The 24,563-nt window shown below is 43.2% G+C and overlaps 1 protein-coding gene and 1 pseudogene across 2 annotated transcripts; both read right to left on the minus strand.

The window, feature by feature from the left end:
- Window positions 1-501: 501 nt before the first annotated feature.
- On the minus strand, window positions 502-21,176 carry SLC51A (solute carrier family 51 member A). The gene is made up of 9 exons (XM_082458666.1): window positions 17,506-21,176; window positions 16,788-16,882; window positions 5,563-5,717; window positions 4,704-4,777; window positions 4,137-4,295; window positions 3,468-3,579; window positions 3,031-3,177; window positions 1,422-1,527; window positions 502-869 (listed from the first exon to the last, which is right to left on the minus strand). Exons 1-9 carry the CDS (start codon window positions 17,880-17,882, stop codon window positions 712-714), a joined length of 1,383 nt encoding a protein of 460 aa, XP_082314792.1. The 5' UTR covers window positions 17,883-21,176; the 3' UTR covers window positions 502-711.
- Window positions 21,177-22,103: 927 nt separating this feature from the next.
- Window positions 22,104-24,022, minus strand: LOC309659220 (cyclin-dependent kinases regulatory subunit 2 pseudogene; annotated as a pseudogene). The gene has a single exon. The product of its transcript is annotated as a cyclin-dependent kinases regulatory subunit 2 pseudogene (transcript).
- Between the last annotated feature and the right edge of the window lie 541 nt (window positions 24,023-24,563).

Raw genomic sequence — 24,563 nt, forward strand, 5'->3', positions numbered from 1 at the left:
GTGTATGATATGTTTTATGTATTTGGGGCTTTTACCTGTACTATCAGTTCCTTTGCTTTTGCATCCTAATTTGAGGGTTTTACCTGTATGATCATTTCCTTTGCTCTTGCATTTTAATGTGTCTCCCCAGAATAACTCCATGACCGTATTATTGGAATTCCTTTTGCAACTTGGTACAGAAGACTAAAAAAGCCATTGTCCCACAAAGGGAGGCTGATCCAGATCTCCCAGGTCTAATGTCATCAGTGCCCTACTGACACATCTGTAAGGGAAAGAACACCTTTCATCTGTTCTTCAGAAGCCTGGTTTCTTCGAGAGTTTGGGCTCGTACTATTTTGCCTGGCTGAGTTCTATTCCTGTTATTATACCAGTAAAACTATCACATACTCTTCCCCCTTTCATTTGCTTTGGGAAAGCTCAGAGTAACCTTTTAATATACAAGCTTTATGGGCTAATAGTGGCACACACAGAGGCAATGTGCCCAGTTGTAGAACATCAAACTCCATCCTGTTTGTTTATGGTAAAACTTAAAATACCTTCCTCAGGCAAGATCCAAAACAATTTCATCCTATTGCATAGTTCACATTCGTCTCTACAGTCAAGTGTATATCATTAGCCAGCTTGCTCTGACAATGGAATCCATCCCCATTTGGTCAAGGTTGAGGAACAGTAAAGATATCTTGTGCCCATCTAATGAGTGCAGTGTCTCTTTCATTGTCCAAGCAATCCACCTCCAGCTTTGAGGTTCAAATCCAGGTTTGGAGAAGAGAAAGGTTCATATCCAACCTTGTCGTCTTTCCTTCGGTAGTATATTCGTGTCAGCACAGTTATCAGAAAAGTCTCCAGGATGAGGAGGTGGCAGTTCATCACTGCAGCATGGGGCAAAATATAATGTAGGTTATACTAACTTATAGAGGTGGTATACCACTAGCAGCCCTGGCGTATGAGTTGAACAACACTTTCTCCAATTTGTCCTCAAACCAGGACCTAGAGATATTAAGTTGTCACAAGTAACATAGCAGGTTAATAGTAGAGCCAGAACCAGAACGTGGCCCTCTACCTCCTGCAATTTGAGGCTAGCATTGAACATTTCTTTTGCATGTTTCATCAGCATGACTTCTGCTTCCTAACCACACCCATTGCTCTTCCTGGAGCTGAGGGTTGAACCCATGGCTTCCTGGGTTGGCCATCAGGGCTGGCCTCAAGCTGAGGGATTGCAGCTCTCCTCTGTGTGATCAGAGAGGTCATAGTCTGCTTAGAGCTTCTGCTAGATTTCTTGCAGGTTCCTTTCTCAGTATTCTGAGCAGAACATTCTGAGTATTCTGAGATTGGCTGGCCCAACTTCTATTCTAAGTTCCTCTCCTCCCTGACCTCCCCCTCTTGCCCCTCCTGGAATAGAGTAGGAGCTCCTATGTGCTCACCTTGAGACCTGATTTTAGAAGAAAAGGGAGGCGAACAAGCAATCTGCCCACCGTTGGCCAAGACTGAGAAGATGGATGGCTGCAGGGCAGTCAGAATAAGGAGAACCTGCAGAAGAGAAAAGAGAAGTGAGGGTAGGGGCTCAGCATCCCCGGCACTGAGGCCGGCTGGCCCACTGCTGTGTTTGAGATGTGACTTGTACTTGCCCTCTCTGAGTACACTTTTCTGAAGCACAGCCTCTTCAGGGCAGACTTGGCTTGTCTAGGCTTCCCCACAATAATCATGGGCAGGCTCGGCAATCACAGGGCTTTTACCCGCTAGCCTGACCCTGAGTGCTTCTGGGGCCCAGATCCCTTCTGTGCCCCTTCAGTCCCTTACTCCATTTTAGGCTCTTCTGTCCTCTGTCTTCCTCTGGACCCTCCAATTCTACCTACTATGTGCCTGTAAGCGGCACCTGCTTAGATCAAATGAGAATTTATGTGAAATCACTCTGTTAACTGTAAAGGAGTCATTGTGCCTTGGGAATAGGAGAAGGGCCCAGCAAGGAGACAGAAAGAATGAAATGAGAAGGGAAACAACATTGGGCTAGAAGTCACTGCATTTGGTGGAAAGGTTATCTCTGGGCTTAGAGAATGGAAAGTGTAAAAAGTAAACAAACGTGAGTTTTAGAGAATTGTCAGAAAAGATGTGAAGATGAAGAGGCAGTGTGATAAGAAGAGATGTGGGTCTGGGAGTAGACAGATCTAGGTTTAAATTCCAGTCCCATCCCTTATGAGCCTTTGAACAAGCCCCATAACATCTCAGTTTCCTCATTTGTAAAACAGAAATAATAATGACTCTGAGGATTATAGTGAATTTAAATGTAATTAATGTATGAAAAGTGCCTAGTATGTGGTATAGATACTTCATAGTTGTAGCTGTGATAATGCGGATGTTTCTGGTGGTGATGAATTGCAGGTTTTTAGAAGTAATGGGTAGTAAAGAAAAGAAAAAAGCAAAGGTATAAGAATTTAAGGTTTGATAATACATGTGTTATGGGTTGCATTGTGTCCTAACCCTTAGTACCTCAGAATGTGACCTTATTTGGAAAAAGCATCATTGTTTTGGTAACTAATTAGATGTAATTAGTTAAGATGCGGTCATACTGGAGTAAGGTGGGTCCTTCCTTATTCCAATATGACTGATGTCCTTATAAGAAAAGAGACACAAGACACAGACACATGAGGAGAGAATGCCATGCGACATGCCAGGGATGCCAAGGATTGCTGCAAACCATCGGAAGCCAGGAATAGTCAAGGAAGGGTTCTCCCCCACAGTTTTCAGAGGAAACACGGGCCGCTGACATCTGGCCTCCAGAACTGTGAGACAACACATTTCTGTTGCTTTAAGCCACCCAGTTTGTGATATTTTGCTACAGCAACCCTTGGAAACTATTACAGCACAGAAAAGCAAAAACTGGGAAAGAGCAGGGATTCTTTTCCAAATCTCACAGGAAACCTAAGGCTTAAGAAGATTCCCAGACCCACTTTTATCCTTTATTAGTCTCAGCTCCTAACCCCTATTATTTGTGTCTCATTATTAACCATCTTTTCTCTCCCAGGGTATAGTTACCTGGAACAGAACAAATTTGGCTCCTATGTTCTGCTCGCCCAGGTGCAGCTTGGCTTGACGAAAAAGAATGGCCAGGGTCCACAGAGCTGACAGGGTGGACACGCCAAGGAAAGTGTTGATCCATAGAGCCGTGCTCGTCTCCGAAATCTGGTGGCAGGCCAGAAAGTAGTCAGTGAGGAAGCAAGCCCTTTTCTCCTCCTTTTATTTCCCCTCTCCCGTGGTGGGAAAGGTAAAAAAGCCCCAAAGCCTTGGCCCCGTCCCATTTCTTCTCTCCCTGTCAGAGTCCCTGAGCCTCTGCTTTTCCACAGCCACCCTGTCCCTGGGGCTACCCCATTCTTGGGGCCCTGAATTAGGGGATATTGGCTCCAGCTATTCCTTCTAGAGCTCAAAGGTATTTAATGAATCTTGGCCTCCGCTGCCCCTTACTCCTGACTTACATCTGCTGGGTCATAGATGCCATCAGGGAGGAGAAACAGGCCCACCAGGCTCAGTGTTATCTTGAAGAAGACATACTGGAAGGGGCCCAACATCAGCAGCTGAAGCTTTTTCCTGAAGTGGGAAGAGGGTTAGGAACATGGACCCACAAACCACCCACCCCAAGAAGACCTTCCAGTTCCCTCACTGGGCTCCTGGGCTCCGCCATCATAGACATCAACATGGTCAAATGGATGGGGACTTCAGAAGAAGCCAGAGTGTTGAGAGCGTTGGGAACCCTCCTTCTTGCCTCCCACTCACCCTCAGACCAGAATGCTGCCTTTGAGCAAGAACTGAGTTTTGACCCCAACCTCATTAACCAAAATGGACGGAAGGGGAAAGTAAATAGCCGAAAATCCAGTTTGCTCTGTGTGGTAAAGTTTGTAGGGGACAGTGAGCTTAAGTGATGGGAACTTAGGAGTTCTCCTTCCTCTGCTCCCCTTACCCCCGCGTGGGTGCCCAGTGTGTGGACCCTGGCTGCGGGATGCCCACCCTTTCATCACTGGCTTGCTTCCATAAAAGCCTAATTCCATGAGGCTTGAAGCAGGGCTGAGAGAGCCAGCAGAGGCTCTTGGGAGAGTGCAGGAGGAGGCTAACCTGTTCTTCCAGGTAGCCTCTCCCTCCCACCTTACCTGGTGAGCATGAGTTTTGGGCAGCAGGGGCAGCAGCAGCAGCAGGGGCCTGTGTGGATCATCACTGGGGTGTCCTTCAGTGTCCTTACTACTGCCTCCTTCCCACCAAAGCCTTCCACCATGACCTGCATCAGCAGGTAAAAGCACATCGCATAAAACCTGGAGTTGGGGGAGAGGTGGGCCTGAGAGTACACAGAAGGGGAGGTGGCAGCAGCTGATAGGACAGCCCTTCCTGCCAAAGAAAAACAGACTGCAAAGGGGGCAGGGAGAGGTGGGGCTTCCTGAGGGGATCAGGTAGGGGCTAGGCGTTTTGAGTGTGTGACCCAAGAGGAAGTGAGAGAGAGGACAGGGTGGGAAGAGGGCAATTTCAGGCTGTGGGAATGAAATGGTGCCTGAGGATGAACTGGAAGTTCAAGGGCTCTATTTGTGATCACTTGGTTTGCACGGATTTATGGAAGGGATAGGGGATAAAAGAAGACACGGACTCGAGTCCTGGGGTTGAGGGGAGCAGAGTGGGGGACCCCAGAAGGATATCCAGTTCAGCTGGGGGCAGGGCAGGACACTCACGAGGTTATGGCCATTTCCACGAGCATGAGGGCGCGAGGGATCCAGAGACCAAAGCAGCAGAACACAGACACTATCTGCTTGGAGAAGAGCAAGGAGCTGGTTAGGGCAAGTAAGGAGGCTTCGTGCTCACCTTTTGCAGCAAGGGCTCAAGGAAGCAAAACCTAAACATTCAAGGCACCATTACTTCAAAGTGACCAGCTGGAAAAATAACTAGTTAAAGTGACCTTGAGTCAGGGGGCTCTTTTGAAGACTATCTCAACTTATATCACTGGGGTAGGAGTAGGTCAGTTCATCTTTAAGATGTTATTAGAGCATCTGATTTCTTGAGATGGCCCAGGCAGATGTCATCTGGCAGGAAAGGACCTCAGGGGCTTTGTTCTTCCCGCCAAACAGACACAGAGCTCACCACATGGAAAGAGAAGTCCCATTTTATGACCTGGGAACATGCCAAAGACCTATCTAATAGCTGTGGGAGTGAGTTAAAAAGACCTATGACGTAAGGGTAGAGTGAGCATGACCCCATGGGAAAAGGTTCTTTTCCTCCTACCCTCTGAGGAACAGGAGGTTGGTGTGTCCAAGAAGGAGGCTTGCAATATTGTAGCAGGGGAGTAGCGAGTGAGGCTGCTGGTGGGCTGAGAGGGTTCTTCAGCTGTTTCTGTGGCTCTAAGGTATTTCAAACGCTCCATCCCACTGCCTGTTGACCTTCCAAGCATGGGGTCCTGACTGCAGATATCAGACTAAAGCCCTCACTCTAAGGTGGTAGAGGAAGGCAACTTGAATTGTTGAGTTTAAAGGAATCCTCAAGATGGACACTGCCTCCCCTCCAGTCCCTCCCAAAAGGCAGCTACAGGGCCCTGACCGTGGGCGCAGAGCTGCTCCAGAGCAGAGTCTTCCTCTTGATGGGGCAGTAAGTGTTCTTGTACAGGTAGACAGCATCCTCCAGGAAGATGGCGACTGAGCCCAGGGCAAGCAAGGTCATGATGACCGTGAGAGAAATTTCCGCAGGGCCCAATGCTAGAGTGGAAAGAGAGGGCAGACTCCAGTGAGCTGAAGACCAGGACTGAGGAGCAGAAGATGTGGGCTTCCTCATGTGCATCTAAATTGCTTTACCATATCTAGAATTACCTGGTCTAGGCCCCCTCATGCAGAAGATGGGCTTTTTCTTAGATCTAGGGTATCCAACATGTGACTAAGAAATAGTCATTCTTCTGCATTCATGAGAGACTAGACCAGATAATTCTAGGTATGGTAAGGCTTATCTGAACCAGGATATAGACACCAAACAAGTTTGTACATAATTAGCAAAAATTCTAAATTAGGAGGTCAACAGGGCTTATTCAGTTTTCTATTTCAGTGTCAGGTGTTTTGCTAGCAGACAGGGACCAATTAACATTATAATTAAAGCAGAATATAACTCTTGATTTACTTTAGAGCTGTTTAAATTTGATTTCAAAAATTATGTCACAAAACTGGGACATAGGAAGGGACTTTAACAAAAGAAATGGGTACGAGTAAAGACTCCAAGGACATTTGACCCACGCTGGCCTCACACTTAGTCTTACACTAAATGTGGCCCAGTAGCTCTCTTTAGTGTTTATTGAAATCATTTGAGGAGTTGTTAAAAAGTAGCTGTCCAGACCCTTTCCTCATAGATGCTGTTTCAACAGATCTGGAACAAATCTGGGATGGACCCAGTAATCCACATTTTAAACAAGCTCACCTGATAATGGTCAGAGGATAACAAACATTTTTTCAACAAACACCAGTGAAGCTCCTCTGGCCTCACCATTGCTAACAGGAAAACATTAATAGAGTCACAATATTTGTTTCTGAACATGTTCTAACCAATGCAACAATTAGTTTTAAACAAAGGGCTCTGTGTCCTCAGTGACTAAGCCTGGACCCTCATTTATCTAAGTCTCTTCCCTAGTTGGCAGACTCTTTCCTTTCAGCCACTTAACTGGCTAGATGACAGATGAAGTGGGGGAAGACTGTCAGAGTCCAGGGCGCTGTCTTATTACACTGGGAGTAAAGTATGAGGAAGGCATTGGCTGGTTTGCCCTACGTTTTCATGACTGAGGGCAACTCAGGCAGAGATATTACTGCTGACACCAAAACAGGAAGGAAGGAGACCATACCACAGTAAAGACTTGAGTTGTCATCTGGGTCAGTCATACCTGGCGGCACCACAAGGAGCAACCAGGACAAAGGTGAATTTGTCAAAAAATATGTTGATCCTCATTGTTCTTATTTCAGGGCACATGTTTTTCTCTCTGTTTCTGTTTGCTTTATCCAATAGGCCCTTTACCTCTGACCACAGTTAGGTCTGTGATCAATCCAGAGGACCTGCCATGGGGAAGGTGGCCCTTGGATTCCAGGTCCCAAGTTGTACTTCTGAAGTCAGTAGTAAGCTTTTCCTTTCTATTACAGGCCTCAAAAGACAGGACTGTGCTATTTTTCTTCCCTCCTCCCCATTCCTGCCTCCACCCCGCCTCCACTTAATTAGGATACAGCCCTCTCTGGGTGGCCAAATTACTGGCTTGGCATTGCTGTTGCTGTTTAACTCTGTTGCCTCTTTCTCAATTAGCTCTACAGATATTACTCCAGTAGGCTCTGCAAATTTTAAACATTAAGAAAACAAAACAAAACAAACAAACAAAAGCCAAAAAAACACCTGGTTGCAGTCCTTTATTAAAAAGAGACTTTACCTTCCTTCCTTGAAACTTTAAAAATATAAACATCATGGGGTGGGGTTGGGGGCTGACACAATTTTACCCTTATACAATAAAAAAGTGGATTTAAAACAATTATGATTGTTTTATCATGAGATACACATATATCAAAATAATTCCAGATAGATTAAAGAGATAAACCTTTAAAAATCAAACAGGGAAAATTGAGAGAAAGAAAAGAAAAGAGAGAATTGTATCTGCATCAAGACTTTGGAGAGGGAAGACCTACCTAAGCTTAGGTGTAATCCAAGAAATCACAAAGAGAACGATGGGCAAATTTCACATAAAGAGTTTAAACTTCTGAATGTTAAAAAAATATATAGGCAGCAAACAGACTGGGGGAAAGCATTTTTAATAAATGTGTACACAAGTTTAATATTTTTATTACGTAAAGAAAATAACAAAAACAGAAGGCTCTTGCAAATGGGAAAATGATACACAGTTCAGGAAGTGGGAAAATAGTCAACCTGCCTAGCAGTCAGAGAAGAGCAAAATAACAGTAATATATTATTTTTTGCAAAATAACAGTAATATATTATTTTTTGTTTTATTTAAAGATAACGTTTATAATGTTATTAATAGTCCTAAATTTTAAAAAACTTAAATGTCCAACAATACTGAAATTATTATGTAAAATACTCAATAGAATATTATGCAGGCATGAAAAATTTGTGCATACCATAAAAAAATCTTTGCAAAGACTATGTCCTAATATTTAAAAAATGTGTTAACACTGTTTTAAAAAACAGAAAAACTTATTAACAGATCCACACATTTATGGTCATCTGATTTATGACAAAGGCTTCTCTACAATTCAGGGAGAAAGGATTCTTTTCGAGAAAGTGCTGGGTTAATTGCGTCTCGTTTAATATGCAAAGTGATAAAAAAGAACACTGACCCCTCCCTCACATCATACAAAAATACCTAAATGTGAAAGTTAAAACAATAAAGTTTTTAGAAGAAAACAGAGAAGTATACCTTAATGACTTTGAGACAGGCAAAGATCCTTTTAAAATAGGACACAAAAGCACTAATCATAAAGAAAAAAAAATTGATAAACTGGACTTCCTTAAAATTAAGAATTTCCATTTGACAAAGAAAACCATTAAGACAATGAAAGGGCGTGCTCAGACCGAGAGAAGATATTTGCAGTACAAATACCCAACAAAAGACTCGTATCCGTAATATATAAAGAATTCCTATCAGTAAGAAAAAGAACACAATTTTTAAAAGTGAAAAAGACCTAAACAGTAACTTTTCGAAAGAAGATATCCAAATGTTCAAGAAGCATAAAAAGGTGCTAAATATTAACAGTCACTGGGGAAATACAAATGTGAGGTGCCATTATATACCCACCAAAAGGGCTAGAACTGCTTTTAATTTTAATCATCCTTTGACCAATGATTCTAAGTGCTGGTGAGGATGAGGAACAATTGGAACTCTCGCTCATTGCTATTGGGAGTGGTGCCACCACTTTGGAAAACAGTTTGGTAGTATCTATTAAAGCTTAACACACCTACCCTGTGACACAAAAATTCCACTCACGGAAACATATTTAATAGAAATGAGTGCCTTAATCACCAAAAGAATGTTCAGAGCAGCATTGTTCATAATGGCCAAAACTGGAAACAGTCCACATGGTCTTCAGCAAGAATATAGATATGGGCTTCCCTGGTGGTGCAGTGGTTAAGAATCCGCCTGCCTAATCAGGGGACACTGGTTCGATCTCTGGTCCAGGAAGATCCCACATGCCGCGGAGCAACTAAGCCCGTGCGCCACAACTACTGAGCCTGTGATCTAGAGCCTGTGAGCCAAACTACTGAAGCCCGCGCACCTAGAGCCCGTGCTCCGCAACAAGAGAAGCCACTGCAATGAGAAGCCCGCGCACCGCAACGAAGAGTAGCCCCCGCTCACCGCAACTAGAGAAAACCCGCGCACAGCAACGAAGACCCAGTGCAGCCAAAAATAATAAAATAATAATAAAAATCATTGCCCTTTACTGTATGTAATTTATGACTAAAACAAACAAATCTTTATGTGAAAGGCAGAATGCAAAATTAGCAAAGGGAATTTCCCTGGCAGTCCAGTGGTTAGGACCTGGTACTTTCACTGCCAGCGGCCTGGGTTCAGTCCCTGGTAGGGGAACTAAGATCCTGCAAGCTGCGTGGTGTGGCCAATAAATAAATACAAATAAAAAATAAAAATAAGTAGCGCAGTAAAATTATAACCATGTTTAAAGGATTTGACTGGGGTGAGAAAGGTAGAAAAGAGTTGATGGAAAGAGTGGGGCCCTAATATCTTTATCATATAAAATGTAAAGTGAAGAAGTACTGTCCATAGTTGGCAGAATAAGAAATAAAATATACGTGTAGTATATACAGCTATACAGATAATCAACTAAAAATATTGACGTAACTATGTGGAAAGAGTGGGAGAAGTTTGGTGCTAAGGGAATTAAATTTTCATGTATTATAGAAGCAGCTACAGATAATGTCCAAAATTGATACCACAGGAAATAATGGTAATTTGAAGGTAACTATCAGAATAATCATCAGCTAAAAAAGGAGGACGAAGATTAGAAATGAGAGGACTTCCCGGGCTGTCCAGTGGTTAAGACTCTGTGCTTCCACCGCAGAGGGTGCGGGTTTGATCCCTGGTCAGGGAACTAAGATCCTGCATGCCGCGTGGCATGGCCAAAAAAATTTTTTTTAAAAGAAAAAAGAAATGAGAATAAATAGGGCAGGGGATAGTTGATTTTCTTTAGTAGCCTTTTTGTACTATTTAAATTTTTAACACACGTTCATGTGTTACTTTGATAAAATAAAAACATTATAAAATCATTGCCTAGAAAAAAGCCTAGAAATTAGTTAACCATGCTGTCTTTGAGTGATGATACTGTGGGTGGTTTTTGTCTTCTTTCTTTTCCAATTATTCTATAATGAATACGTATCTTATAACAAAAAAGTTTTTTTAAAACACATTGCCAAACATAGAATGACGTGAAAAAATTCATATGATGTCATGCTTATAAAAACAGTACATAAAATTGTAGTATGGTATGATTTCCACTAATGTTAAATAAAAGCATAGAAAACAGAACTTATACTACGATATTTGCAGTGCTGGTCTTGAGTGGTGGGACCATACACGACTTTTCCTCTTTTCACTTTTCTCTATTTTCGTATTGACTTTATTGAATTATTTTTACAATAGAAATGTTTAGTTAAAAAAAATTCAGACAAAATATAAAGTCCAGATAGGCAGAAACCAAAATTAATTCAGTAGATTTCTAAAAACCAACGTCCATTGTTGGCAAGGGGCATACCGCTGCAGGCCTCTCCTTGTGGGATTCCCCCACTCCCTACTTGACTCTTGTCCTCATCAGCTCACTGAGAGCTGAGAGTGGAAACAGCCCTTCCAGAAGCCAGCAAGTGTTCACTGTCCTTGACTGTTCCCCCTCCTTGAAAATCTCCCTCCCCTTGACCCCCAGAACCACAGTTCTCCTGGTTCCTCTCCTGGTCTCTGACCCTAGGTCTCCTCTACTGATTCCTCATCCTCTCCCGCACCCTGCGTTCTCCAGACTCAATCGCTGCCTCTCGTCTCTTCTGTTTATTGAGGTTTAGGATTTCCCTACCACTCCTCAGCCTCCCAGCAACCAACTGAGCTGTTTCCACCTCCAGAACTTTATGGTACTTGGCTTCTGTCTGTTCGTCTTTTCTCCCTGAGCTCCCTGTGGCGGGCTCCTTCCCATCACTGAGCTCTCTCCTCAAATCCCCCTCCTCAGCCAGCCTCCCTTGAGCGTCCAGTGTGGTGTTACCTCCTCTCCCTCAAGCTGCCCCCCACAATCAGGTTATTTACATATTTATTTACTTGTTTATTGTCTATCCCCATCGGAGTGATGGTAGTATAAACTCTGTGAAGGCAGGGATTTTGTCAGGCTTGTTTTCTGTTCTATCTCCAAATGCATGGAGCAGTAACTGTGACCATTTGTTGAATAAAAGAAATGACCCCATGAGAATTCTTATTGTCATCTCCATTTTATAGGTTTTTTCAGGAAACTAGGCTTAGAGAGTTGAGCACCTCACCCATGGTCACACAGCCTGGAAGTGACGGAGCTGGGATTTAAACCCAGGCGTTCCTGACCCTAAGTCCATTCTCTTCACCATTACACATGCTGACTCTTGGTGTGTGTTCACATAGCTATGGAAGGAAATGTGGAGTGATATAAACGATCAAATGCAGCCCTAAAGTTTGCTTAAGTTGATGAAGGTGGACGTGAGGCATATTCCAACTGTTCAATATGGAAGTGCTTTTGCAGTTTCTTGTATCTGCTGGCTTTGGTGCTCTATTCTTTCTCATACTTGCAGCATCTACGGGCTCTTGTATTCACTTCCATAGCGCAAAAGCTATGAGAGAGAGAACTTCCTTAGCATACATAGCCCGACACCACTACTCTACCTCAAATTCATTTATCTTCTTGGAAGATTGTCCTCTATCTTTTTTTTTCTGCATCTTAATAGATATTATGGAACAAAAGTATCCAGTGGCTCCAGGATCTTTGGAAACACTTTAAACAAGGTTAAACATGTTTCTTTCCTGTGGAGTATACCAAGTTTTAAATCTGATTTAATTGTTAATTTCCAAAAGGAGGTTACACAATATAGCTTTTGCAAAACTTATTTTTCTACAGGCTCTGTCTTCATGGAGCACTCCTTGGGATTAGTATTCCAAGGAACACGTTTTGGGAAATGCTTGTCTAACTCACCTGTTTAAATACAATTATACCTTTAGCAACTAGCAAATTTCCCTCTGTATCTGTAACAGTGAATATTACTTTTTTAAATAATGAAAACAATATAAGAACGTTAAAACTTTGAAAAAAGAGTATCACCATAATCCTAGCTAGTTCCTAAGCAAAAATTATTTTCATTTTTGCATAATGTATTTCCATGGAAGTTAAGAGCGTAGGCTCTGAGTTCAAAGTAAAATTCCATTTACTCCTTGCTGTATAATCTTGGGCAGGTCATTTACCCTCCAATTAAACTTCTTAGCATGGAATGTAGTATTTGCTCAGTAAAAACTAGCTTTAAAAAAGCATCCTGGTTAAAGTTCATACATATTGTATTACTGCAATCATACTGTAAAATTTTGCATTCTGTTTTTTTTCATCTAACATTTCATCACAGCCTGTCAAAAATTATTTTTATAATTATTTTTAAAATTATAAAGATTTAAAAAATAAATATAGTAATAGAGAAAACATTAATATATCCATAATCCATTTTAAAGAGTGTTGCGATATTGCCAACTTTGCGTCAAAAGTTATTCTTAGAAAAATAAAACATTACAGATGTACTTGAAGGCCTCTGTATATACCTCCTGGACCCTTTTCCCTTCCCTACCTCACCTCCCAGGGCTAACCACTATTCTGAAGTTGAGGTGTATCTTTTCCTGTATGTTTTAATTTTTTACAATATATGTACATACTCAGCATATTATATTGCTTTGCATGAAAAAAAATCTATATAAATGGTATTAACCTGTGAAATGCTTTTCCACTCAACATTGTTTTCATGGTTGTTATTATTTTCATTGTGACAAACAAATGCTACCATAAGCATTCTTAAATGTGTCTCCTTGGCATGTATAGGAGAGTTCCTCTATTCAAACACTTAGAATTGCTGGGTTGTAGGAGATGAGAATCTTCAGTGTTAAAGGTATCTAATTATTCTTCAAAATGGTTATACCAATTTGTACTCCCACCAGCAGTCTATGAGAGTTCACAGTTCACCTTAAATTCACCATCACTTGGGATTATCGGACTTTTAATTTTCATCTTTGAGAGAGTAGTGAAATGTTATTTCATTGTTTAACTTGAGGTTCCCTGATTCCTAACAAAACAGATAATCTTTTTGTACCTTTATTGGCCATTTGGGTTTCCTCTTCTAGTATGAATTGTATGATCATCTATTTTACCTGATTTTTATTGGGTAATTTTTCTTATACTGACTAATCATCCTTTGTTGGTTATAAGGCTTGAAAATATCTTCTCCCAGTCTTTGGTTTGGCTTTTAACATTGTTTATAGTGTTTTTAGTTGTACAGAATTTTGTTTGCTTTATGTAGTCAATCTTCAAGATCATTTGTGCTTTCTTGTGTTTTATTTTAGAAATTATTCTCTACTTCCAACCATAAGGATATCTTTCCATATTTTCTTTTGTAAAAATGTTTGCATTTACATTTAGGTACTTAATCTATCTGGATTAAAGCTACACTGGAGTTATTTTCATGTTTATTTACTTGCCATAGGGACAGGCAATTGTCCAGCATCACTCCTCAAAGAGTCCATCCTGTCCCACTGATGTGTATACCATCCTTTCATATAGCAAGTCCCCAAGTGGCCATGGGTCTATTTCTAGGCCTCCTATTTTATTTCATTTTTCTGCTTGTCAGGCCCCTTGTGAAACAGGAGGGAAGGGGGCAGGGCACAACCTCTAAAAACCATAGCTCTTGAGGATGCGACATAAACTGGTTAGAGACAACTAGGTCCAAGATGGTGGAAGATTCAACTTCCAGTGGACCTTGAGCCTCATTATACACAGATTGTAATATATTAGCATATGCTAAATGACACACCCACAGGTGCTATGACAGTTCGGAGGCCAACCATAAAAGGACAAAAAATGAGCAGTGCCCCAATTCCTGGAAATCTCCGCCCCTTCCCCAAAATAGTTGGAATAATCCTCCCACTAGTTAGCCTATGAAATTACCCAGCCCATAAAAACTAATCACCCCATATTTCAGGGCCTCTTGCCTTCTGATATGTGTCACACTCTGTCTATGGAGTGTGTATCTCTGTAAATAAATCTACTTCTTACCTATCACTTTGCCTTTCACTGAATTTCTTCTGTGCGGAAACATAAAGAACCTGGTCTTCAGTAAGTGCTGAGACCAGGTGTGTGATTTCAATGAAAAGACAGTGGGGAACTTCCCTGGAGGTCCAGTGGTTAAGAGTCCTCACTTCCACTGCAGGGTGCATGGGTTTGACCTCTGGTCGGGAAACTAAGATGTAACATGACACTCAGTGCGGCCAAAAATAAATAAATAAATACATTTTTTTTTAAAGGAAAAAAAAAAAGACAGTGGGTTCAAGTCCCAATCTGAGTTGTGTGGTTGCAGTTATTACATTACTGCTTTAATTACTCTAGTCTTGATATAGAACCCTTAATATCTTCCTTACTCTTTATCAAAATTGTCTTGGCTTTTCTTGGCCCGTCACTCCCACAAATAAATGTTTGGATCAGTCCAGTAAAAAAAATAATCGTGTAGGGATTATAATTGCAATCATATCACAGGCATTTCAAGAACAGATTATTGAAAGTTTCAATAGTTCTTCCCAGAATAGTTCTTTCTTAAATGGCATTTAATTTAAGGAATAACAGAGTTTATAAATGAAGGAGGAAGGGGTTTCACCACATCCTCCAATGGGCACCTCTTCCTGACTCTCCTATTTCTGTCAGTGTCATCACCACTGTCCAGATTCTCAGAGTCATCATTAGAGTTTCTTTTTCCTTCACTTCCCTTGTCTAAATATTTACCAGATTGCCTGCTCTTTCTTTGGATTGCCTGTATTTTCCAATCTTCCCTTCCTTTCCCTGACACTGATCTGGCTCAGGTTTTGCCCTTCCTGCTGGGCTGGGGCAATAACCTCCAATTTATACCCCTGATTCTCAAGACTCTTCCTCCCCAAAGTCTAACTTGATTGCTGATTAATGATCCTGAAACACTACCCAGCCCCTCCCAATCTCAGAGCCCTTGTCCACTCCTTCTGTCTGCAGGATAAAGTACAACTCCTCTGCCTGACACTCATCAGGCCCCACCTTACCTGCCCAGCCCTCTCAATTGTCCCCTGCTTCCCCACCAGTAACCTTGAATCTTGCCAGATCCAGCTCCTCAGTGTCTGGAGAACCTGCCTGCTCATTCTATCTCCACCCCAACCCCACCAGTGCCCACCACCGGCTCTCCACTTTCCAACTGCTACCCACTCCAACAGTTCCACTTGGGAACGAGGCAGCTCTCCAGACTACCAGACTCAGAATGGTCTCCCTGCTTTGAACATCCTTGGTGCTTCTATTTGCACATTTTGTAGCAAAGCAATGTGAGATCCATTTTCATTGTGTAAGGAAGGATTTCCCAATCTCAGCACTATTGACACATTGGCCCAGATAATTCCTTGTTGTGGGGACTTTCCTTTGTTTCCAGGGCAACATCCCTGACCTCTACCCACTAGATGCCGGTAGCACCCTCTAGCTGTGGCAACTGAAACTGCCTCCAGACATTGTCAAAAGTCTCCAGTGGGACAAAATTGCCTCTGGTTGACAACACTGGTGTGTTGTCACTCGTACCACCATCTGCACTCTCTGAACAAGAGGTCCCTGGAGCTGGACGTAGCATCTGCCTACCGGCATGAACCATAGAGCAGCTACAAGGCCTCTCTGGACACCCTCTGGCAGTTGGTATTCACTCTGGTTCAAAACATCTGAAACGAGGCTGAACACTGTCCGAGGACATGCCCATGTCTGCCTCCTAGTTCACACTGACCACATCCTACTGTTCAGGAAGAGTCTACTCCTTGAGGTAGATGTCAGGAAGGAGGCTGGGAAAGGCATTAAGGATACCATAGAGACACAGACTCCTATTCATCAATGCCTAAGAGGTAGTTAGTCATGCAGTAAGGAGACCAAATAAAATGTGGATGCGAGCCACATTTGCTTTCAAGATTCTAGGGTCATTTGATTGTCATGTTTTAGGTGCCCAAGGAATAAACAGAGTCCCATCATCTGCCTTTCACTTTCAAAAGAAATTCAGTAATAGGATCTAGTTGGCCAACACTGTCAGAATACTTTTACAGGTTCACCTAAGTTTTCAGAACGTTATTCATAATAACCACCCCACTAGAATTGTATAGACCCTCTCCTGAGGAGGATGTTGTGCAGACCTCAAGGGGATTCTATGGGGCTCTGGGCACCAGCTTGAGTCCCTGGGTGGCCCTGGGGTCTGAAAAATGCTCCAGACCACTGTCCCCAATTTCAGCTGGGGAGGCCCAGCATGCAGGTTTGTCTGTGGGCCATGTTGTCGTGCCTCTCTTTTGGCCTTTTGTCTCCTCCAGGAGTTGTTCTTCTCCCAGGTTTTTACCATGATAGACAGACACTGGGCCAGTCATCCTCCCAGGCCCTCCAGGCTGGCCAGCTCAGGACCACCTCTCCTCAGCCCCTCTCAGCTCTTCTGACTTCCCCCGGGATGTTCATTTTTTCCCTCCTTTCAGTTCCCTCTACAGAGGGTCCCTGACTCACCTCTCAGAAGTTGGGCTGCTGTGGGAGGGTGAGAGAAGCAGGCAGAGGGAATGCTGTAATTGGTTTTCAGTACCTCCAGAAGATCTGCCGTGTACCTGGAGAGACACCAGCCTGTGTTCAGAATATGGGGACCTGGGGACGGGGAGGGTAGCAGAAGGGACACCAGCAACCTGACATTCCCTCAAATACTCCTGGGTTCATGGAGCTTGTCCATCTCCCCTCAAGGCCCTGACTCTTAGAGGGAATGGAGAATTGGCCAGGGTCACTGTGTAAGGCAGGCTGCCACCTAGGCCATGGGTAGGTCTGGCTGCAGTGCTCAAAAAGCCCATAGTCCATTTTCTCCACTTCCATCGGGGCAGAAGCCCAGAGGTTGGCTAGGGAGAAAGAGCAGAGTCCCAGAGAAAGAGTGGACCCTTAGTACCAGGAATGGATCTCCAGCTGGTCAGGGCTCTGTGCATGCCCCCCATTGCCCCCACCTCTGGGATCTTTCTCTCCCTGGTTGGGGGCCAAAGCCAAGGCTCTGAAGGGTCATACACTCGCCCTACCCCACAGTGTCCCTGAGGACCTTGTGGGATGGCCAGACCATTATTAGTCCTGTGTCATTCTGTGTGCTGGGAGCCAAAGGGCCCTGAGAGGGAGGTAGGGACAGGCCAGAGTGAGAGAGGTCCCTGCTGCTTAGCAACTGGCTCCTGGCTCAGGGCTTGCCTCCCTCACTCACCTGGGATCAAGCTTTATCTGAGTCCCGTCTGGCTCCATTGTCTCCTTTTTCTCTCTGGCTTTCCTTCCCGGCAGGCACTGAGGACCCAGGAGGGACAGGCAGGTGTGGGCCCCAGGGGAGGTGGCTCCTGCCGGCTCTGCTGCCTGCGGGACTGGGCTGTGGGTAGGTGGAGTGGCTGGGTCTTCGCTTCTCTCCCTCCTCAGGCCTCCGTGCCCACAAGCTCCTATCTCAGAGTTCACCGCAGAGGAATTTGATCCCCTCAGCTGGCTGAGTTCCCTGGTTCCTACTCCTCCCTGTCTGTAGGTGTGGCCCCTCCTTCCTCCCTCCCACAAATGCCTTTGGTCGCCCCTTGCCCCCAGCCCGCCCTCACCCTCCATCCCTCCTAAGGAGCCTTTTAGGGCTGTGGTAGAGACAAAATCCTTGGTCCTCCCCGCAAAACCCCCTGGTCAGCAACCCCTTCTTCCTCAGAACCTGGCTGGAACGCTGGCTCTGTCCCCCTGAAGATGGAAGTCAGGGCTGAGGCCTTGACTGTGTTGGTGCTGTTGGCTTGGAGTGTGGAAGGGAGGGCTAGCCGGGAAGTCCAGATAAGGCCCATGTGGGTTTCCCAAAGCCCAGCCCACAGCATCCTGATGGCAGGCTCATCCAGCCAAACGGCCCCAGAAGATGCAGCAAATGGGGAGTGGGGAGGGTGTATTTAAGAGGCAGAGTTACTGAGTGAGATTTCTGGGCATTTTGACAGATTCTGAAAAACCGCCGAATTGTATGCTTCTAAACTATTTTATTGATTGGTGATTTCTCTTCTCTCTCCAAGTAGATTTAAACCTATTTAAGGCCAAGCATAGTACCCCTAAGTTCCCAGCACAGGACCTCACACATACTAAATGCTCCTTAGAATTGGTTGCATGACTGATAAAATAATAAAATCATAGCAACAGTAGCTAATGTATATTGAGCATTCATGCACCAGGTGCTGTAGGAATTGCTGCATGTTCCTTATCTCATTTAAACCTTACAATTACTCTTAGGAGGTAAATGCTATCTTTATTCCGATGTTACAGATAAGGAAACTGAGGCTCAGAGGGGTTATGACACCAGATTGGATAGAAAGACATGGAGGTGTGGAGAGAGGCAGAAGGAACCTGGGTCAGGGGCTGTGTTGAGGCTCAGATGAAGTTTTCGATAGTAAAAAAAGAAAGAAAGAAGAATAAAGGCCCATGAGAGGGTCAAGAGAATCAGTTCTGGGAAGGTAGAGAAATCCCCCTGCTCTGGGCTGGTAAGTAAATACAATCAGAGGAAGAAGTTACTGATGTGGCACTAAGAAGACTCCCTACTCCTGTCCCAAAGCACCTCAAAATATCTCCTACGGTTCAAGAAGAGCCTTCTCCCTCTTTTACCCTTCTCCTAAAGTACAGTTCTCTGGACAGGACAATGTAATGGTCCAGGAGTCTCAGGGGCCAATTACCTCCTAAGGTGGAGGTAAGGGCACAACACATAAAATAAGGGCACTAACCTCCTGAGGGTCAGTCGCCTGGGCCCCGCCCTAGCAAGGCACAGGCTGACTCAACTTCCTCAACCATTTCCACAGGAGTGCTCCATTCTCCCTGGGTCATTCATCTCTAGCCCGGTGAGAGGCCTTGAGCTTAACCACCCAGAGCCCTGAACTTTAGACTTCCCTAGAGGAGAACACAGGGTGCTGAGGATGTTCTCTGAAACTTCTTTAGGACAGAAATGGGGGGTGGGGCGTGGTGGAGGCAGGAGAGGAGGTTTGAAGAGCAGGAGGGAGTTGGAAAGGGAAGGCTGCTGGGTTGACACTCATGTTCCCACAGCTGGGCAGCAGGGGCTGGTAGGCCCAGGGGAGGCTGGCTAATCCTCAGGATGGATGATGATGGAAGGAAGAATGGCAGGGGGTTGGTGAGAGGGAGGGCTATAGTGCTGATGTGGTACTTCTGTCCGACCCAAAGTCCCTATCTTCTATACAGTGGGACCCATGGATTAGTTAAGGCTGGGCCATCCATAGCTAAGGCGTATCAGGAAAATGAGCTGGAGCAGCCAATCAAGTTCTTCTCTTGCTAATTTAGGACTGCTAGCTGTCAAACACTGATGTTTAGAATCAAGGAAAACAAATTCTTTGGACTTCCCTGGTGGTCCAGTGGTTAAGACTCCGTGCTCCCAATGCAGGGGGCCCAGGTTCAAACTAGATCCCGCATGCAGCAACAAAAATCCCACGTGCTGCAACTAAGACGCGGCACAGCCAAATAAATAAATAAATATTAAAAAAGTAATAACCTATTAAAGAAAAAGAATGAATTCTTCACTTCACTTTTTCTTTTTTTTGGTTTAATTTTCTCCACAAAATCATATGGTAACATGATAAGACATCTATCACTTCAGTTTGGGCTTTCTCAGTGTAAGGGTAATTTTTGAAAAAAAAAGACCAACCAACGATAAATTTCGTCAGTTTTCCCTAGTGCTCCTCAATCATTTGATATTTATTTATTATTTTTTTAATGCTGTATTTCTTCCTTTTAAAAATATTTATTTGTTTTCTTTATTTCTTTGGCTGTGTCGGTCTTAGTTGCAGCACACGGGATATTCGCTGAGGCGTGTGGGCTTCTCTCTTAGTTGTGGCGTGAGGGTTTTCGCTCTCTGGTTGTGGCGTACGGGCTCCAGAGAGCGTGGGCTCTGTAGTTTGTGGCACTCGGACTCTCTCGTTGAGGTGTGCGAGCTCAGTAGTTGTGGCGCGTGGGCTTATTTGCCCTGTGGCATGTGGGATCTTAGTTGAGTGTGTGTGTCTGTGTGTGTAATGTCTTCATATGGCTTGGGTATCATGGTAATATTAACTTCATATAATGAATTAGGAAGTGTCCTTTCTTCTTTCCTCTTCTATCTCTTGGAAGAGTTTGAGAAGGGCTGGCATTCATTCTTCTTTAACGTTTGGTATAATTTACCAGTGAAGCCGTAGGCATTCTTTTTTGAAGAGTCTACCATGTTATCAACCTTATTGATAACCCATTCTTCAATTCTAAGCTGTTTTAGACTAGCCCCTTATTGGCTGATTACTTTTGGGGTCATTTAAATAATATTCTCTCTTTTAAAAAAACCCCAGAAGAAATAAACAAACCAAATCAAACCAAAACCAAACAGTTTTGGTTTGGTAACCAAGAGGTTACCAGAGGGTAAGGGGCGGGAGGGAGGATAAAATGCGTAAAGGGGATCAACTGCATGGTGATTGATGGAAACTTTTGGTGGTGAACATGCTGTAAGTGTATACAGAATTGGAAATATAATGTCCTACACATGAAAACTATATAATGTTAAAACCAGTGTTAGCTCAATAAAAATACATTTTTTAAAAATTAAAAAAATTTATGGGGCTTCCCTGGTGGCGCAGTGGTTGAGCGTCTGCCTGCCAATGCAGGGGACACGGGTTCGAGCCCTGGTCTGGGAAGATCCCACATGCCGCGGAGCAGCTGGGCCCGTGAGCCACAACTACTGAGCCTGCGCGTCTGGAGCCTGTGCTCTGCAACAAGAGAGGCCGCGATAGTGAGAGGCCCGCGCACCGCAATGAAGAGTGGCCCCCGCTTGCCACAACTAGAGAAAGCTCTCACACAGAAATGAAGACCTAACACAACCATAAATAAATAAATAAATAAATTTTAAAAAAAAAATTAAAAAAATTTAACTTGCATTCTAATATAATGTCTATCAACATCATAAGATGCTGCTTCTTTTGCAAAATTTAAAATGTCACTTTGCAATAAGTTGTCATCATACCTGCACTTGGCATTGTTTTGCACTGCAGTTGAGATGTAAAAGGAAGGTGCTAGTATTAAAGGAAAGGTGATATTTGAGTGGGGCCTCATTTCTCATTCATTAGTGAATATTTTTGGGTTCTGATGTTTTCATTTACTACACAACATCATAAGTTTAGGGATTCAGATGATGAAAACTAAGAACGCAAAAAGGCTCCCGGATTCTAAAACTACAAACATTGGAATACAGGGTGCTAAATTCAATAAATCAATGAAAGAAAAATCCACAAACAAACTCTAGAGATTAGCACATAGGGTGTTTATTAGGGGATGATTTGGGGACCAACACCTGTGGAAGGGAAGGGAAAGAAAGGAAAGGGAAGGAAGCAGGGCTGAGCAAAGGGAGAAGTCAATCTGTGGTAAGGGCCTAATAAAAGCCTCAGCCAACTCCAAGGTCACATGGGGGCTAGGATGGCCCTTGGAATTGTCCTGCATTGGGGCAAAGTGTCTGGGCCTTTATAACCTCATGTTGGACCACTCCTTGGATGCAACCTGCCCTTGGAAGGAGGTGGGACCCTGGGTGAGGCAATTTTCTTTAGGGGAGGCAATCCCCAAAGCTGAGGCTGTTTTCTAGCCACTGGGGGGATAAGATCTTCATTCCTGAAGGGGGTTCTGGGAGGCACCTCATAGTGTTACCCGAAGATCTTAGTGCACATGAAGAACTTAGTATCTGTCGTAAGAGGGAAAGGAAAGCTTATTTGATAAATGACGCCGGAACAACTGATTATAACAACATGGGGAAAATACACGATTAGATAGACCGTTACCTAAGAAAACAGGAAATATAGTTAAATATTTATCAGATAGAAGGAGGGGAAAGACATAGAAATAAGGTGAGATGATGCTAAGGAAATGATCCATAGATTTGATTATATAAAAACAACAAAAACTTTATACACTAAATATTGCATGCAAAATTAAAAGGCAAACAATAATTGGGAACATATTTGCAATAAACACAACCAAAACTTTTAATATAAGAGAGCTCCTGCAAATCAGAAAGAAAAACCCAACACTCCCATCAAAAGCACAATGAGATACCATTTCATGCCCATTAGGCTAGATATTGTAAAAAACAAACAAAAACAAAAACAGAAGAAAACAAAAATTGTTAGCAAGGATGCGAAGAAATTGGAGCCCTTGTCCATTGTTAGCAGGAATGTAAAATAATGCAGCTGCTATGGAAAATACTATGGCAGTTCCTCAAAAAACTAAACATAGAATTACCATATGACCCAAAAGATTGAAAGCAGGAACCTGAATAAACATTTGTGCACCCATGTTCATAGCAACATTATTCACAATGGCCAAAAGGTGGAAACAGCCTAAATGTCCATCAACATTTAGGATGAATGAATAAACAAAATGTGGCATATACATACAATTAAATATTGTTCAGTCTTAAAAAGTCAGGAAATTCTGATACATGCTACAACATACCAACTTCCAAGACTGCTGAAGCTCAAGGGTGAATCTTGAGGACATTACGCTGAGTGGAAAAAGGCAGATACAAAAGGACAGATGTATGATTCCACTTCTGTGAGGTACCTAGAATACTCAAATTTCATAGAGATAGGAAGTAAAACAGTGGTTACCAGGAACTGGGGAGAGAGGGAATGAGGAGTTATTGTTTAATGGTACAGAGCTTCCACTTGGGATGATGAAAAAGTTCTGGAATGGATAGTAGTGATGGTTTATACATAACATAAGTTTTATGTTATGTATATTTACTGCAATAAAAAAAAGAGAAAAATACTTCTACATTTGAAATGTGAGCAAGCAAACGATGTACAAAGGCAATTCACAAAACAACTACAATAAAATGACCTATAGATATATAAAAATATTTAATTTCATAAGTAATTTAAGGAGATATAAATTAAAAGATCAAGTTATCATTTGTCCTCTATAAAATTGGGGAAATTATTTTACATTAATACCTAATTATAGTGTTAGTATTATGATGTGGGTATGGTCATAATAGTATAAACGTGCACAAACTCTCTAGAAAGCATTTTTAAATTATGTAAAATATGTTTTACTTAAAATTTTTTTTAAATGTGACATATAAACTTTATTTAACAAAAGTAACAGGTAAAGTCAAACAGGCACTTATATTAAGAGAAAAAGACTAGAAGAAATTTTATCTTAACCACCTTATAGTTAACCTACTTGCAGTTGCATTTAACTGAGCTCTGTTGCTGTGAAGAATACAGCTCATGCACAGATATGGATGAACGATCTGTACATTTTCCAAGTATTCACTGAATACTACCTTATATACACATATACATTAAATTTGAAAAAGATTTAATTGATGATCCCCAGATATACTTCATTTTTGTTGACCTTTTGGAAGAGGTCGTATGAAGCAAAGAAGGTGTGCTTCTGGCTCATGAACCGTGTAATGAACCCAGCCTAGACTCCCAAGTCTCCTCCACTCCTCCTCAGACATCAGATGGGTTTTGCGTACTTGTTTGGAAAGTTCTCTGGGTAACATGACATGCCAGTACTCGTGGTGCTCATCGAAGTACTTGTCCGAGTAGCAGATCTGCTCATGGGCCATCCTGCGGGCGGGCACTGGGCAGCACAAGACTGGAATGACAGGACGCGAAGAGTGGACGCAGGCAAGAGACACGTCCAAGTCGGGTAAGGCAACGACTCGACTCTGAAATATGTTTTCAATATTCGCATTCATTGGGCCTAAATCCAACTGTTAGGAATCTATCGTAAGGAAACAGTTGGAGATGCAGGCATGTGGATAACGGCAGAAGGCACCGCTGGAACAAAGAATACAATGAAGTGAGGGAGCAAGTTCTGTGAATATATGTGGCAGAGAATTCCAGGGAAAAAGAAGAGCAAGTGTGAAGAACCCAGGACTGGACTATACCACGTGTGTTTGAGGAACAGCATGGAGGCCAGTGTGCCTGGCGAGTGTGGAGTGAGTACGGGGCTGAGTGTTGGGAAATGAGGTCAGAAAGTTAGTGGGGCCAGATCAGGGAGGGCCTTGAAGGCCATGGTAAGGACTTTGAACTTTACTCTGAGTGGGCAGGGAAGCAGTTGGAAGGTTCTAATCGGAGGCCATGATCTTAAGTTTTAAAAGGACAGTTGCCGCATTTCAGTGGACTCCTCAGTTGGTTGGTGGTAGCAGATCTGAGGCTAATTGGTGGCGCCCAAGTCACAGGCCTGTGTGCTAGCTCCAAGAGAGGCTTCGAATGCAAGTATCTGGCATTTTCAGGTTCAGCT

The sequence above is a fragment of the Balaenoptera physalus genome (genome assembly GCF_965194825.1).
Source record: "Balaenoptera physalus genome assembly, chromosome: 4".
Classification (NCBI taxonomy): Eukaryota; Metazoa; Chordata; class Mammalia; order Artiodactyla; family Balaenopteridae; genus Balaenoptera; species Balaenoptera physalus.

Bases quoted from the DNA above. Each gene is read 5' to 3' on its own strand.
- SLC51A (XM_082458666.1), bottom strand. From the start codon at position 17,882: ATGGAGGGTGAGGGCGGGCTGGGGGCAAGGGGCGACCAAAGGCATTTG. The intron at 3,178-3,467 runs GTAAGTCAGGAG...GCCTGCCACCAG, and splicing joins GCATCTATGACCCAGCAGAT to ATTTCGGAGACGAGCACGGC. The intron at 870-1,421 runs GTGAGCACATAG...CCCATGCTGCAG, and splicing joins TTCTAAAATCAGGTCTCAAG to TGATGAACTGCCACCTCCTC.